Here is a 17,641-nt window from a genome sequence, read left to right on the forward strand (position 1 = left end):
CAATCAGCCTGTGGTTGTCACATGACCCCTGCAGGCAGCCATAAAACACAGTATGTTATACCAGAACTACATTAGAGAGAAAGTAAAACATTTAGGCAGCTAAAAACATATTATTTCTCAGAAGTTGTAAAAACAAATCAAAGCCAAAGGACCATATTAAATGTAACTGTACATTGCTTCCATGGTTAAAAGTGACTCCAAACATTGATCCAAGTCTGCTGGTTGTCTAAATGTGGAACTGCTGCTAACATGTCAGCTGCAGCGCACAACTTGCTCATTCTCCTTTTTGGAAACGTGCACACAAAAGTCCACAACAATATAATTAGGTTTGAGTACACCTGCCTCAAATCTGTGTTTCACCCTAATCAGAATTTATTTAATTACACAATAAAAGAATTTCTGTTGAATGTAGCATTCATTGTTTAATGAAGAACATTTTGTAGTTGGTAGAATTGTGGTGAAGTTACATTAGGGCAGTATAAATATTTTTTGTGTTCAACATAACGCTATGAATCTTTTGAGTCATGTTGTTTTTTTTTATGCAAAATGAACACATTTTTATTGAGTAGGAAAATTACTTCATCAAAATAATACTTCAGCTTTTATTAAAGTATATGCTTATTGCACAATGTAGATTGTTAATGGAACAAATCAAGCTGTATCAGCTTTATAAATCTTAGTACAATGACCATAAAATCTAAACTTGTTGACTTGACATAATTGAATCACGTCAAGCTCACGTGTTAGAAAACATAAAGTTTTCATGTTATTTTGACAGTTTTGAATTTTTGTGTAGACTGCACATGAACATTTTGCTCCATAGATGAATTGGGATTTGTAGGAACATTTTAAAAGCTAAGATTTCGTCAGGGTTGTATGTCAGATTGATTTGGAGTTCTTCTGTTCTCTAGTGGTCAGCAATGAATTTAAAATGACATGTTTTGTTTTTCTAATGGTCTTAAAAAAAAATTTTACTCAAAATTGCATGATTTTTCTTTTCATTTAAAAATGTAGTTTTACTAATACATTATAACATGGTGAATTTTCTGTTTAATTACATAAGTACTAATCCTGTCACATTGCTGTTTGCTTATAAATATATCTAGTACCAGCATCCTATTTAAACAGACTCAACCTAATGAGCTGCCCGTAACTACGACTCTGATGAATATCCTGTCACACTGTTTCCATACTGGCTCCATTTCATTATTCCACAATAGAAGTACATTTAATTTACAAAATCGATACTCACGCGTCTGCCAAAATGCCATCAATCAAATATTAATATGGATGGGAAGTCAAGAGATGGACAGATATAGTGGCTTAAGTGCTTTCTCGTATGAAAGCCAAAAGACGAGACCATCAGCGAACAATGGTTCATCTAAGTAGTCTCAAAGCTATTTTTTATTGTACTTCATTAGCCAGTATCCTCATGCTGAGACACACTGTTTGACTGCACCAGCTGCTCAATAACATCAGACAGCTAAAGAAACACGTATTGATTTGATCCTGAACACGCCATGAATAGCTTACTAAAAATGGAGACCTGGAGCTAATATCCCAGTCCCCCGGCTCCTCACGTACACACTCAGAGTAAATCAAGGAGGAAGTGGTCAACAGGAAGAGGTCTTCAAAACCTGAGCACTGCCGTAATCATTGTAAAAGCAAATCGGGGTAATTAAGATGCCCCAAACAAAGACATATTGGGGAGGGGGAGGAACTCCTTTATTCTGTCTAATAAGAACGTCTGTTTCAGTTTCCTGCTGAACCCAAAATGCAAACACTTGCAAACATCTGCATCCCTGAGCAACTACTCAGACCCCAAAACAAAGACCTCACTAAATGCAAGTCTGATTCAGGCAGTTTCTCAATTTTACATGTCATGAAGTCACATGTATTTGATATTTTTTCCCACTGATAAGACATTCTGCAATGTCCATTACGTGTCCATTTTGTAAAGAATTATTGAATCAAAAAAGGTATCAGAAAAAATCAGCACCCAACTCTTCACACTCCATACATGTGAATCCTTACATCACTGACCCCTCATTTAAAACAGTTTTCAGCTAAAATAAACAGGAGGTTTATGAAGATAATTGAATATAAGTCAAAAATGTCAAGATGTTGTTGTTTTTTTGTTTTTTTATATATATATATATAAATCAGGTTTTCTGATTATCTTGGTTTAGCAAAATCCAGAGCGAGTCTATTGAAGGGTTTCCAGTGTTACCCACCAGATAATTCAGTAAACCTACTTCATGATAAGGGACCTGTCTTGGCAATTATTGATTAATTTGTAGTCATACAGTCTGTGAAGTGTCATAAAATGATGTAACACACCCTTCACAGTTTTACAGAACCCAAAGTGGTGTCACCGAACACCTTCTTACCAACTGTCCAAATTTCAGCACATTTGAGAAGCAGAAACCAATCGCTGCTTCTGAAATCAGAGTTTAATAATTCCACTCAACAAATGATGAAAATTAGGAATTTAGTTGAATTAAGTAGAAGTACTTACTTTCGGGTCAATTAGTTTATTTAAAAGCACCATACTAATTAATGCATTATTTGGTCTTTTCAGCACATCGAAGTGTGAAATGCAGTTACGAGATGTGATTGCTCTAAAAACCTGCAACAACACCAGTGAAAAAACTGTCTTATTACAGTTGCGTATACATGATGAAAAATACATTTAACATGAACACATCTCATTTGATATAATTTGTGTTGTCATGACTTTAGATAATAACACTGATGGTATCAGTATCACCATCATACAATCAAGTAAATTCAGATGAGCTAATTTTCAGTAGTTTACAATATCCTTGAGATGAAAGCTCAAGAGGTACACAAGCAAAGATGTACTACAGGGATGAAATACTGCAGCTGTAGATTTAGTACTGTGTGTAGACCATGCAGGTTAGTCACGATAGAGCTGTTTCATGCCAGAAATTGTCTTCGGGAACCTGGTGTTCAGTGTGACCTCAATTCTTATTTAAAATGTATATGGATGACTCCTCGAGACACAGATTATATGTTCTTCTACTTTATTCATGTTATGTGAGCAGTGCAGGTGATTATGTTCTGTTTTCTCGCAGCAGTGCAGTTTTTCAGCAGCTACGTGTGCGATCCAAATAAAGAGCTGACTGACATCAGGCCTGATGCCAAAAAGACTGTGACACTAATTAGAAGTAAGGGGATAGATCATAAAAAAAAAAAATTCTTGAATTCAGATCAAATGTAGATGCTTGTAAAGGACATCGTGAGGTCAAATCTCTTGGCTACCATTTTACAGACGATTTAATAATTGACTGAGATACACATGGATTAAATTATAATCTCTAGGTGACAGAACTGTATCGTTTAATGTAACATGTAATGTTTTAGATAATCCAAAAAGGTTGTGACATGTGAAAACAGATTTTGACTGCAACTGCAGTTATGAGATAAGAGTGAGTGCCTCATAGAAAAAGATATTAATCCTGATGTTCCAGACTCGTATTACAAACGCTGACCAGATGGGTCTCGTTATGCTGAATTTCAGTAAAATTCTTCAATAAATATGGCAATAAAAAGCCACTTGGCTTTAGAGCCTGGCATGAATATTAGTATGTTTCTTTCTCTGCTAAGTGACTGTATATAAAACTGCAGAAAAGAGGGAAATCATCTGTGAAGATATTGTAGGACTCTAGTTCATTAATACCAACATAGTATTATTGGTTTATACATTTATTATTCTGAAATTTTGGAGTAAGGGTATTGTGAGTCAGAAGGAGGGGATAACTTTGCTTTTCATATAATGAAATGGAAGATTCAGCTTCTCTCCAAATCCCAAAGTCTATTGTATGTTCCCTAAACAAAAGTGAGTGCTGTCACAATTAATCAAACTCTATTGGTTGAGTCATCCCTGTGCAAATTCAAGATCCACATCATGTAATACATTAAAAGGAACTGCCTGGAAAATCATAAGAACACAAGTCAAACAAACTGGATCAACAGTCACAAACAGTCGTTTCAGTTTGACTCGCAAATGCTAAAAGTGACAAACACGGTCAATTTTCTTGGATTGAAAACTACAATGGTGCAAATTTAAAGCCCCCCTGATAAATGTTAAAAGTAATTTCTTCAATAAATCCCTAATTTTATGAGAACAAAATGTTAACAAACAAGCATAGGTTTTCCTATGGACAGTGGGAATATGTCCCCACCGATATTTTGGGAGGACAGAATTGCCCCCTCCAATATTTGAGCAAACGCAGTTGCACTGCCTTTGGCGGGAAGTCATAGAATTGTGATTTTCTCTCCTAGAGACGACAGCCAAGACTTCCAAATTAGACGTGCTATCATTTGATTACTCTGACAGTGGGATATCTGAAGGCTTACGTCCCGAACAAATATTGTACTTACTGCCAGACAGGAGGACGCAATCAGCGTGCTGACAACGGTAAGTTATCAGGGCTGCCAGTCCATACATCAAACATAGGTGAACTCTACCTCTACTGTCGGCACTGCACAGAATACATAACTTGGTCCATCCAAACTCCTTTTGTACTTTTTGTACTTTGTAGGTATCTTGCCACCGCCAAAACAGAGAAGGGACATGCAGAGAGTGGTTTCACCGCCCAGAGCATAACAACAGGTAGCAATTGGTAAATCAGTTAAAATAAAAACCTGCTCACTCCCTCACGTATCTGGCTTTCAACCCTTGGAAATATAAAGTCACCTGATCTTAGTTAATCATATTAGGTAGCGTTAACTGCTCTGGCACGGTAACCCTGGCTTCCCTCATCTTAAGTATTAAAAATAAAATGGGTGGCTCAACATCATGAGTCTAATTTCATTATAGAAATCCCATGAAAATCTCACTGTTATTGTTGCATGCAGATAACACAGCGACAGGATGGAGAAGAAGAGCAGGCTGATGTGAAGACAGGTGCACCTTTATGGTTTTAGGTGAGCTCCTAATTATAAATTATAGTTTGAAATTATAGGGAGGCTTGTGTGCGTGTCTTATCTTTAAATGGATCATTGTATTTGACAGGTATTTCAGAATTAAAGTGAACATACCGAAGGGAAAATTGAGGGAGAAGCAGCTGGGCCTTCAGGTGAGGCCTTAGAATGACACCGTGATTAAACAAATGTACATGTAATATAACCACAGTCTACCTCCTAACTACCCTCTCACCACATGTTGGGAGTAGAGGGTGGATTATTGTGGCCCAACCTCCACCCTTGCCCGCAAGGACATTTAAGCAAATGATTATCAATGAACCGTCATTGTTTGTGCACCTTAGACATTTGTTGATTTACAATCAGTACAGCCCCCGTCTTCATCGTTTTGTATCCGTCTGCATTTGGAGCACCTTGACAGCACACTGAAGGGCCAGTAACACTTAAACACAGACAAAAAGGCCGTCCTGTAGTTGTTGTTCATCCACCCGTACAGGATTGGATTGACAAACGTCGAGCACATGGCCACAATGTGGAATACAGTGAAAAGCAGCTTGAAGTCCTTCATATACAGCACAGTGCTGTCGATGTCAACAGCCAGCTGGAAGGCGTGGAAAGGCAACCAGCTGACAGCAAAGACCACCACCATGGTCAGCAGCATCTTGGTGGTCTTCTTCCTGCGCTGCTGCCGGTCGTTTCGACCGTGAGTCATGTGATTCTTCAGTTTATTCCAGATGCGGATGTAAGCCACAGAGCTGATGGTCAATGGTAAGCTGTATTGAAGCAGAAGCATTGATATACTGTAGATGCTTCCATTCAGGTTGCTCTCTGGCCACTTCTCTGTACACACCTGTATAGACTCATCCGGTGAGAGATCGAACGTCCCGTATTCCCTGAAAATGGCGAGTGGGCTGGCCAGCATGGCGCTGACGGCCCACGTGATGGCAATGATCCAAGCACACATGTCTTTGGACATCTTGGTCTCCATGTGGTAGATGATGCTCCTGTGGCGGTCCAGAGCGATGATATTCAAGGTGATGGTGGACACGTGCACGGCCATGCCTTGAGCACAGGGCAGCATGAAGCATAGCACCTGACCGAACATCCACTCGCCATAGAGGGTGTAGACGAGGGTGAAAGGCAAACACAGCGTGTTCACCAACAGGTCGGCAACAGCCAGATTCACAATAAAGAAGTTGGTCACAGTCCGCAGATTTTTAAACTTGTAGACGACGTATATCACTAAAGAGTTTCCAATGACTCCGAACAAGATGATGGTGCTGTAAGCAAGGATGAGAATAACTTGAACTCCAATCAGCTTTGTGCTGTCATCCAGTTTCAAAAAGTTCTCATCATTGATTGCAGCTGAGCAGCAGTTTGACGATTTACCTTCCAGTTGAGAATCTTCCAGTTGAGTCAGGTTTAGTTGATCTGCTGTATCCATGGTGAACAGTCCCCATAAGTCAATCTGGGAAACAAATATGGAGATCAGTGTGAGAAATGGACATGCATACACACACAATTCTCTGAGGCTTTACTTTCTGTTTTTGCATCTGAAACCTGGCAAAAAGTTTATTAGATTGCATGTTACAGTTATTTTCCAGTTATGATTGCACTGGTGCCTAATGTTTAACTAGTATTACAAAGGAAGATTACCTGGGATTCATCAGACAAAAGCTCTATAAAAGCTCTATAGGATGAGATGGATGCAATGAAAATATTAAACAGTTGTTTTAACCCTCAAAGGTCCACCATGAACTAAAATGTACATCTTAAATATCATACAGCGCATTTGTAGTCAGTAATTTATACTGTCAGTAACTCCAAACTCCTCAAAGTGTCACCAGAAGACAAATGAAGCATTGATGCTCTGCTTTCCAACTCTTAGATAACCACTGTGTGTGTTTGTAGATATTAACTTCTACCATCCAAAAGCACAATACACCTTTTGGGAGGTGGATTCTCTTTTAAAGGCTCCTGCAATATCACACTAAATGCACAAACCACAGCCACTGTATGCTCCTTGAATAATAAATTCTGCAATGATCTGCAATGAAATGTTAACATTTGATAATTATAACAAATCGTTTATCTTTCAACAGAGCAAACCTGAATCTGTGACTGATTCCGTACTCGGCTGCTGGACTTTAAAAGTCTTCTATTTGCATTGTTGAATTAGTCTTCACACTGACTGTGGGTCTGTCTCAGCCTAATTGCTTTGTATTACAAGTATTCACTGCGCCGAAAAAAAACAAACATTTTAGAAGTTAAAATGCACCAGTTCTTGACTTCTGTGACGATTTGTGATGATTATCTATAAAGAAAAAGACATCATATGTAAAAGCACGCAGACCAACATCCACTCACCTCAATCTGCACAGTTGGATTTTTGAATTCCTCTCATTGCTCTTGCCTCCGGTAAAGTTTTGACGTGCTTCTTCTCGTTCCCAACGAACAAACTAATTAAACCAACGAAACATAACCGGCATAACCTCCTTCTTCCAAGGCGAAACAAAGTGCGCACAGCGGCAAAGCGCGCAATATTTACCAGTGCGCACTGCAGTCCGTTTGGCACTGGGCTGCGTTAACCTGAGACCGTGAGAGACCGAAATATGAGGCGGGTTAAATCACAGAGGAAATGCGCCTTCCACCAAGTAGTGTGATTTTACGTTATGTCTTCTTCTGACCGAGTGTAGAGTGGGAAATGTGTGCCAACACTGGGAAAAGGCAAAGCACAGAGGGATAAAGCAAAGTGTATTTTTCGACATTTGCTTTCAAATCCCATTGAAAGGCGCACAGTGAGAGAATATGATAATTTAAAGTCCAATTACGACGTGTTTGAAGACAAATAACTCATCAAAAACTGTTAAAACGTATTATCAATAGTCAAGAGCTCAACTCTGAGAGTACCTCCGCAGACCAGTCCCTCAATTAAGAAAATACAATTTATCTGGTTTACAGACAATATTCTGCAAAGGACAGACATTTGTCTACTACAAAACTGAAGAAAAAAAAAAAAAAAAAAAAAAAAACTTCCTCCAATTAAACTTCCTAACACATAACTCAAAAATACAAATTAGGTATGAAGATTGTGTCATCCACTTAATGTTCTCCTTGCAGCAGTGAGACAGAAGTGACACACTGAACAAAATATCACCACCCATGTGTTGAGTATTTATGCACACTTATGTGCAGACTGATTCCGTACTGGAGCCAGTGCAGTCTGGCAGTCTGGCTCCCACATATAAACAGGCAATTACGTATTCACATTGAAGTGTGTGTTCAACTCACCTATAATGCACGTTGAGGTTGTTTTTTGCATGGTGAAATAAAAGGCATCATCATGCAAGATATTTACACTTTGCTTTATCCCTCTGTGCTTTGCCTTTTATCCACCTCCAGAATTGAATAGGAGGCACAGTGATTCTCAAAAGCACATTCACGTCTTCCATCATCAATTATTTACAGCATTCTTGTCAGTCAAGACAAAAACATCGTTTTGCCCAGGTAATATGAATGAGGCAGGAAACGAAAGCTACACTGACTCCACAACCCACAAATTGCATCATCACTATAGACCTCACTTTGTGCAGTGACCCTCACATTTTAATGAGTGGGACTTTACAATTTAAAGTACAGCATAATGTAACTAGTTCATTTTAAATTATTAAGCCTCTGGCTTGTCATTGTAATGATTTGATTACCACTGTTATAAACTAAGAAACCATCTGGCCCCTAGAAATAGAGTCAAGCAGCCTCCTTGGCAAACAACCACTTTGCCCATTTGTGTAGCGACACAGATGGTGAAGTAATGAGACAACTCAGGAAACCTGAATAAATGGGTATGTTTCCCCCCATGATTTTAGGAGGTGGAGCAGAGTGTTAGGATGACCTTACACTAACAAGTCAGCATGGAAAGACTATAAACAAACAAACAAATAAGCAAGGCCAAGGCTAAACAAATACATTATCCATGCCAAAGTACTTACCTAAATAATGTATTTAAATACAATAAAATTAAAGTTGACACCTTTTTATTTGTTGTTCCCCTAAAACTGTTTGTGTGTAGTGAGGGCATGAACCTTTTTGGCATCTGAAGGAGAACATTACAGAAAAAAAAAATGCTCTAACAGGACAGAGGTTCTCATACTTGCTTAAAGTGATCATTTTTGGCCACTTGTGGACAGCAAAAACAAACTGACACAAAACTGACATATGGTATTATCACTTATTAAGTTGGTAAAATTTGCTAGCAAACAGTTGGCTTATTTATACAACCAGCAGATAAAGACTGACAGAGCATTCATTTGAAAGTCTAGCAACCTGATGAATGTAAATCCATTATTCAGTCTCTTTTTAGTGCTGCTATAAGCCTGCTAAACTCTTGAGCTGCTAAATGTTTCACTGTGTTTACAAACTAACTGTTTTCTAACTTTGTCTGTGTACTATTCAGTGCTGGACAGATAATGTACAGTGTGCACAATCGTTTTTGACGGCAAAAGAGGTTGCGAGAGTGGTGACAGTAAAACACTTACCACTATAAATGTGGGCGTCATCTGCATAATGTGAATGTGTAATCTTTTCAGAGAGGCATTATTTGGCATTGACTTTAATGTTATCAGCCCATTAAATTGCTGTTAGGCTATTAGTTAGTCACTTACATAATTATGCTTCAAACTTCCCTTACTATGCGACTTCTAGGAGGAAGTGTTTAGGTATATAGAGTAAGAAAGTCCATGTAGGGAGGAGGTCTGGGTAGTTAGATGTATGAAACACAAGAGTTTCTTCACCCAAGGGACCACAGTTAGTGTCCCATGTGAAAACACAAGATAAAATTGACCTTTTTGAAGTTACATACTTAAGTTAACTTGCTTAATGTTTTTTATCTCACGTGATGTATGTGATGTAACTTATTTAATTAACATACTTATTTCAACCGAAACCACAATCTTTTCTTAAACCTAACCCAACTGCAAGCCTGTCACAAGGTTAATCACAGGTTTATTGTTGTTACCATGACAACCAAGGTTGGGTATGCTTGACGTCGGTACTGTCTCAAACACAGTATCTCATTGCCTACTGAGCCAGCTAAAAAGTGGAAAAGGCCCCCTAGCCATACCTAAGATCACGATAACAACTATGGGCAATTTTGTGCTGATAGCATTCACAACAGTTGTATTTTGCAATTTTTTTGGTTACCCTTTGTTTTTGTTTGATTCTGATGCAATAAAAAATGTGAGATATCTTCTATTCTATTTTATTCTTATGTCAAGGCAACCTCCTTGGGTTACTTCAATTTATATCTGTATCTCTAGCGACATCAGAGTTTTTTTTTGAATCTAAATTAGATAAACAGGATTCAACCTCAGTCATGGGTGCCATACATTTGAGTCCAAATAACAATAAACACAGAACCAAGGCTTCTAGTGTGTGCATAAAGTCAATTTATACTAGTGTTACAACACTGCTCTCTTACAGCTGGGATTAATATTCCTTCTGCCTGCTGATAGACTACTCCCATGCATCAGTATTCAGCATAATTACTATGGCTGCTGCTGTGCAAAAAAAATGAAACTGTAAAAAACACACAACACGGTCTCTGTGCCAAACCTCGCAGTTGCCATCACACCAGTTCAACTACCTGTAACAATCTCCAACAATGAAAAATACGAACAAACTACCAAACAATAAGCGACTGATTTTCCATTTTTGTCTTGAGAACAGGAAGATTTGCAATGAACAAAAATTGTGCTCATCAAACTCAAGCTTGAAAATGTTGGTTTAGTTTTGTACTGGGCTTGAAATGCATGTTATGTGACCCAGAAGCCATAACATTGTTGAAATATGATGCTAATTTGGTCTAATACGCAAAAACAAGGTAGGTGTTCCATAGTCAATATGTCATTTATTTTCCATAATGTAACTTCAAGTTACACCATTTTGGTATCATTACAGGTGAATAGTTTTGTTTGTCTAATTTCAGTAGAATCTGGGAAAGAAAAACTCTGGAAATGTTTAATTGAGTCATTGTAATGTGACAAAAGAGGGTTTTATTTTTTTGACAGACAAATCTTTGGTGGCATTTAATTAAAGAAAATAAAAGAAGTTATTCTGAACGACAAGTAAGTATGCAAATTTAACATTTGGGTAATTGTTGGACTTAATTTGCATGTAAATATCGGTGTCATGTGCATATGTGTATGTAAACGCAGATGCTCTTAAAGATTTTGCCCAAATGTAGGAAAGAAATAGAAAATAGCAAGAACCTACACTAAACCCTGTGATGTGCCAAAGATTGTGTTAAAGAGTGGGTTATCTGGCAAAAAGGACTTAAGGACTTGACTGGTGTATAGCACCTTCTACATCCAACTGCCCCATCAAGGTGGAGTCCATGTGGTCAAAGTTTAAATTTCGGGCAATATAGTTGAGTTTAGATTTCAGTTCTGAAAGCAGCTTATTTAAAGGCAACACACCCCATAAATGTGCATGCACCCATTGTTTTATACAACCCCGTTTCTCAAAAAGTTGGGATGCTGTGTAAAATGTAAATAAAAACAGAAATTAGATGATTTGCAAATCATGTAAACCCATATTTAATTATAAAACAAAGACAACATATACAATCGAAACTAAGACATTTTTTGTTTTATTGAAAAATATATGCTAATTTTGAATTTGATCCCTGCAACATGTTTAAAAAAAAGTTGGGACTGGGGCAACAAAAGGCTGGGAAAACTTGATTGAACATCTCAACTAATTAGGTTAACTAGTAAGAGATCAGTATCATGACTGGATATAAAAAGAGCTTCCCAGAGAGCCAGAGTCTTTCAGCAGTGAATATAGGGAGGAGTTCACCGCTCTGTGAAGGACTGCATGAGAAAATAATGCAACAATTTAAGAATGATGTTCCTTAACGTGAAATTGCAAAGGGACAAGGCCGAAAACCAATTTTGGATGGCAATGATCTTCAGCCCCTTAGGTGACACTGCATTAAAAACAGACACAATTTTGCATTTGGAAATCACAGCATGGGTTTAGGAAAGCTTTCAACTGGTAGAAATAGTTGGAACCATTTCACATATTTGGACTGTAATTTCCCTCAAGGCTGTGGCTAGGACAATATAATGAGATAGAGGCTATATGATCGTACAGTCTCAACTATAAAATGATCAAATATCAAACAATATTAAAAAAAAAACATCACCATAAAGAATTCAGCTCTACCTGGAAACTGCCTTCTTGTGCTCTCAGTATAGATCAATCCCTCTTTTTTCTCACAGAAACAGAAAACTGGATTTTCATAGCAGCCATGTGATATACTTTATGTTTTAGGGTATTTATCGGTAGCTAAATAAGGGAGAAGTTTGACATCGTCTGGGAATATAGAAATGAAAATCAGATTTCCCACGGTGAATCCAACCTGAAGTGGCAAAACCCAGTTACTCTTCAATCTCAGCAGGGACTGTGCACCTGCACTCCATTTAATACAACTTATGGGATTGAGGCCATTACATTAGTCTCTCGTAAATCAATACATAGTGCTTCTCTGCAGGATTAGTGCCAAAGTGTAATGTTAAAGCAATTATCCTTCTTTAACATTTCTTTGACCTGTATTATACAAGTTAAAGACACAGGTATATGGGCTATATAGTTTGACTCGAGGGACTTTTTACTAAGAAAATAGTTTGATGGCAAACATCCTGACATCATTTTGATTTGTATGATACTTCCACATCATTGTATATGTTGTGAGAGGCCCATACTCAACCTTGGAAAGAGTATTACATGAAATAACCTTGACTTAACTTGCTTGTGATGGAGGTTGCTCAGTTTTGCGTATGGAGCTCTGGCCATGTGAGAACAGATGGTCTCTGTACATTGTCTTTGCTGTCAGATGTGATCTCCCTATGGTCTGACTCCTAGTTGAACATTTTGAGTCTTACGCAACTAAAACTAGTATGTTTTTTTCTCATCATTTTATAATTAATCTAAAAATGCACCTTTACCTGATGTGATTGATTTAATAATATTTTTTGGTTTTTTTTAGGTCTAACTGTATATTTTTGTACGAATGATTATTGGTGTAATACCTGCACCTAGTTCCCTCATCACCTCCACATTACATATGTATATGCACATTAGTCATTGCTTCATATTTTCTGTTGTGCCTTTTAGCCCTCTTTTTCCTGGCTCTGTTTTGCTCTTTGGCGTGCTTTTACATGCTCCTGTCTGTTTTGTCCCTGTGGACTTGGATGCCTATTCTGACTGTCTTATCTTCTACCCTAGTTTGCTGTTACTTGTTTTGCCTCTGCATGATGCAGAGACACAAACTATTTTTCAAAGAAAAAGTTTTACCAGGTCATAAAACCTTTCTGAGAATTTCCTCAAACTTACATCTTGATTCATCAAAGAAATTCTAGAATAACAAGGAATCCAGAAATTCAGCAACTCAGTTTAGTTCAGTTTGAAGTCCTCACATAAATCAAAGACAGACTCTTTTTAAAAAATGTTATCACTTTCTCATTATTCTCCCATACATCTTGTAGAGTCATCCAGTGGCCGTACTTTTGTATTTGTCCTCTGCGAGTTCATTTGCTTCTTGTTTAGGTGTTGGCAGTCATCCTGTGTCGACTAAAGGAGCGATTGTGTGCTGAAGGTTACAGCTTGGTGGGGGAGCTGTTTGTGTGTTTGTAACCCAGTTTTAGTTTTATTATGCAGAAGCATCGTCATTGTTGTTAGAATGAAATAACCATCTGAATAAGCCTTGGACCTTTTCTTGTTTTTCATATTAGTTCAGTTTGAGGTTCATTACATCCCCTTATGTGCTTACATAAATTGAAGACAAATCTGATTTGTTACTTATAATATTCCTTGCTCACCTCTAATTGAGTCATGACCCATTTTATGTTCCCTTTGACCATAAATAGGATTTATAATTTAAAACTTGAAATAATCCTTGTTAATCACCACCATCTTTTGTATTTATTTCATCAATTCGATTACGTTTTTTTGCTTTGTCTTGCCAAAAGGGTTAGGAACACTGTGCACTGCATAATGCTATTGTTGTTGGTTATGCAATGTTAGAAAGTAGACCACGTGATGAGCCAAACATTTGGCTCTTACCAGAAGTGTTAAAGGTGTATTCAATGGACCATCCAATTACGTATTTGAAATGCTGTTTTTATCTGGTCTATACGAGGATGATTCAAAAACAATAAGGAAGGCAGCAGGAAGCAGGTAGAAATACAAGTTTAATATACTGGCAAAAATGAACATGACAACTAACGCTGCTACATGACAAAAGAAGAAACGTATTGCACTTTGTCCAAGCCAACATTTAAGGTACAGCAGGATGTGAGTGTGCTATTACACTGACTACTTTTATTCAGTGGTTTTAAAGGTGATAAAATATGCATTGTAACACGAGTTCTGGCCACATATTGTGTGTACAGTACCATCACACTATAGTATAAGTATATCCTATCTCAGTCTTTGCTTTTTAACATCTGTGTTGAGCTTCATCTGAGCCTTTACAGTTTTGCGACTGTGCTGTGACAAAATCCATTTATTACCTATGAACTGCTCCTACTTAATGAGATTAAAGTTGAATATAAGAGCCAGTGAACGTTAACAATGAATAGCAGACAAAATTAGACATCTAACAGAAAAAAGTTTCATAGCACCGCCATCATTTGGAGCAGATTTATATCCTATCAAGGCAAAAATAAAACACAAGCAGTTATTTTACACAAAAATAATCACAACTATCTAAACAACCTAAACAGTAAACACTGACATTGTTTATCATAGTGAAGAGCTTTGTTTCTCAATGCCTTCAGTCTCACAGTGAAGCCACAGGACTTTATTGTAGCGTTCCACCAGAGTCTTTTCTCATGACTCGTCTCACCAGAGGTCGTTAGGCCGCCATCCAGATGGTGAATGAGATGAGCACAGTCGGTAAAACTGTCAGCGGTGTGACACAACCTAAAAACAGCGCGATGCATACTCCACACAGCGCAGTCAGATAGGCGCTCATTCTGCTGAACACAATCTTCCGCACTATCGTGCAAAACTACAGAAAGAAACAGAATTAGAAAGTGAGACAGTGGAAAGTAAAGGATGAATTTGTAAAGCAGCAGAAGTCTGTGGTGAAAGGAAAAAAATCTTGATGACAGTAATTTGGGCATAAAGTAACACTAGATGGAGCTGCTCACCTCATGAATAGGTGAAGTTCATTTTCAGTTCAGTGGACTGAAGCAAACAGGTCTCTGCTGTGGAAACACCCTCATACGACCAAATGTCAATAAGTTTGAATTTAACTATTAAAGTAGTCACTTAATGGGAAATAAGACTGCTGAGTCACAAATTCTGATAGATTAATGCTACTTTAGTCAGTATTGCAGCTTTGCAAATGCTGCACGTGCAGTGAACCTTAAACCTTCGGGCTTTTGCACATGACCTTTGCCATGCATCAGTCAGCAAGATGCAAAGGCAGAAAAAGAAATCTGATTTTGTATTTTTTTTAAAAATCATAAAATAATAATCACAAATTTTTTTTTTTTTTAAAGCTGCTGAAAAGTGACATAAACATTAGTTTGTTTAAAGTACATTTCATAACTTTCTCTGATGTATTTAGCATTAGAAAGTCTGCAAAACACACCATCTACACTAATTCATTACAATGTGGAGCAGTTTTGTAGGATAAGTTCACATTTTTCCTGTCTAAAACAATACTTGCACGCTAATGTGTACATTTAAGTAGTTCTTGGTCGTTATAATGGTCTCTCCTGTCCACACCGGCTGTAAAGATATTTGTTCCTAATGTTCAATGATGTAGCCAAAAACTAGATCCACAGCCATGCTTCTGTGCAAAAATGCTTTTTAAAGTTTAATTAAAGCGAATGTGAGCCTTCAGCAATCTGATTATGTCAAATAAATTGTCTTACTAAAAAAAGTTTCAGTAGTTTTGGTTCAATATATTCCCTCTTTCTGAGGCAGGGCATTAAGACATGATATTTTTATTGCCATTATGGACAAGAGGATCAATTGCACTGACTGAAAACTGTTTCTATGCCCATACTGGTCAGTCAGTGTCATTGTAAGACAGCACTGAGTGCATGAGGAGGTCTGTCACTCTACCTGGTATGTCTGGTAGCTGATGGCCATCCCATATCTGCAGTACATCACGTAGTGTTCACAGTTGTACCACAGTAAGCTGTAGGTGACTGATCCCAGCCGTTTCTCAGCCCTCCGTCCCACCTCGTCCCCATCCAAGGGAGGCTGGTTGCACACTTTATCCATGTGGTTGATCAGAATCTCTGAGCCGAAAGCAAAGTCCACCAAAGAGTCCACTCTTACACTCGCCACCTTGGTGATGACCCCCAGAAGCAAGCGATTGTTTGTCACCATCTTGGCGATTGCAGATTTATTGTTGGAAATCAAAGGCAGGATGTCCGGGATGAGATGAGCCACACGGTTGTCACCCAGGTAAATTCCAAAATGTGTGAATAACGTCCTGGGCACTTCTAACAGGTCGCCACGCTTATACAGAGACAGATCATACTTGGAGTCCTCTTCCTTTTCGGAAGCCACGAAGAAAAAGTTGATGAGTTGGTAGAGAAACATGATGAAAGTTTGTAGCAAACAGCTTGGCCCTGCATGTTTTATTTATGTTGGAAATAGGAGGAGTTTTTAGGGATTTAGTATTGGCCAATGTTTCAGTGTGATTTTGACGGGGGAAAAAAATTAGCTTTCTGTAATCGCTTTGCTGTGTGGTTGGGTTTTGAAACTCTGGCCTTGTTTTTGATGAATTAAGGTCAAGGGTTCTAATTACCGAGGATGACTTGGCAGCAAGTAAAATCCTCATTTAAAAGGTCACGGATATTAAGCCATCATACTGATTTAAACAGCCTTTTGTTGTTTGTGGACTAAATCGGGCAACATCTGAATATGTGTATCATCGTTATTAAGCACTTTCTTGAAATAAATTCATATCAAACAAATACCGAATTGTAATTACATGTGAACTATAATATAGAATTATCTAAATTATCTCAATATTTGGTCATATTTATGTATTTTAGTCCAATTTAAAAGAAAACTTGATGTGATTGTTTGACGTTTTGCTGCTCTTAAAAAAAATGTTTTTGTTGTGTATCTATACTGCACCTACATAAACAAGCTGTAATACTGTTTTAGATGCTTTCACACATAACCGTTTTCACAGCTAACATTATTATTAATCAGCATTTAGAGCTTTGCCTCCACTGCCATGTGGATGTATATGGAGATGTATGAAGACTCAGACTCACACAAGGCACACAAGTAAAAATAGATTGTTTATTACAACAGCTGTCAAATTCACAGCTTTATATTACCTACTATAAAATAACCTCTATATGTAAATATATAGAACAAGATACCATTTTAGTCCACTGTTTTACTCACGTTTGTGGTGACAAAAATGTTAGCAAATCGCTGTATTCTGATACCATAGATTACCCTAAACTTTTATGAGAGAACTATAAGGAACAACAAATGCAGATCATAATATGAAACGTTCAATATTGTCTGCAGAGTCAAATTCATTAGGGTTGTAAAGCATCAGGCATTGCGTGACGAGAGTGCACCATTGTGAAGTTTTCAGTCTTCTCTGCAAAGTAAAAGTTCAGTTTCTTTTCCTGGAGCATCT

At 37.7% G+C, this 17,641-nt stretch overlaps 2 protein-coding genes across 2 annotated transcripts; both read right to left on the reverse strand.

The window, feature by feature from the left end:
* Window positions 1–5,290: 5,290 nt before the first annotated feature.
* On the reverse strand, window positions 5,291–6,406 carry npy2r (neuropeptide Y receptor Y2). The gene has a single exon (XM_069167799.1). The coding sequence runs from the start codon at window positions 6,392–6,394 to the stop codon at window positions 5,291–5,293; it is 1,104 nt and encodes a 367-aa protein (XP_069023900.1). The 5' UTR covers window positions 6,395–6,406.
* Window positions 6,407–14,866: 8,460 nt separating this feature from the next.
* Window positions 14,867–16,575, reverse strand: LOC138209246 (lecithin retinol acyltransferase). The gene is made up of 2 exons (XM_069167693.1): window positions 16,090–16,575; window positions 14,867–15,022 (listed from the first exon to the last, which is right to left on the reverse strand). Exons 1-2 carry the CDS (start codon window positions 16,573–16,575, stop codon window positions 14,867–14,869), a joined length of 642 nt encoding a protein of 213 aa, XP_069023794.1.
* Window positions 16,576–17,641: the final 1,066 nt, after the last annotated feature.

Source organism: Embiotoca jacksoni, unplaced genomic scaffold, assembly GCF_022577435.1.
Source record: "Embiotoca jacksoni isolate LCO1_2020_lvr unplaced genomic scaffold, fEmbJac1.0.p SCAF_4, whole genome shotgun sequence".
In the NCBI taxonomy this organism is placed as follows: Eukaryota; Metazoa; Chordata; class Actinopteri; family Embiotocidae; genus Embiotoca; species Embiotoca jacksoni.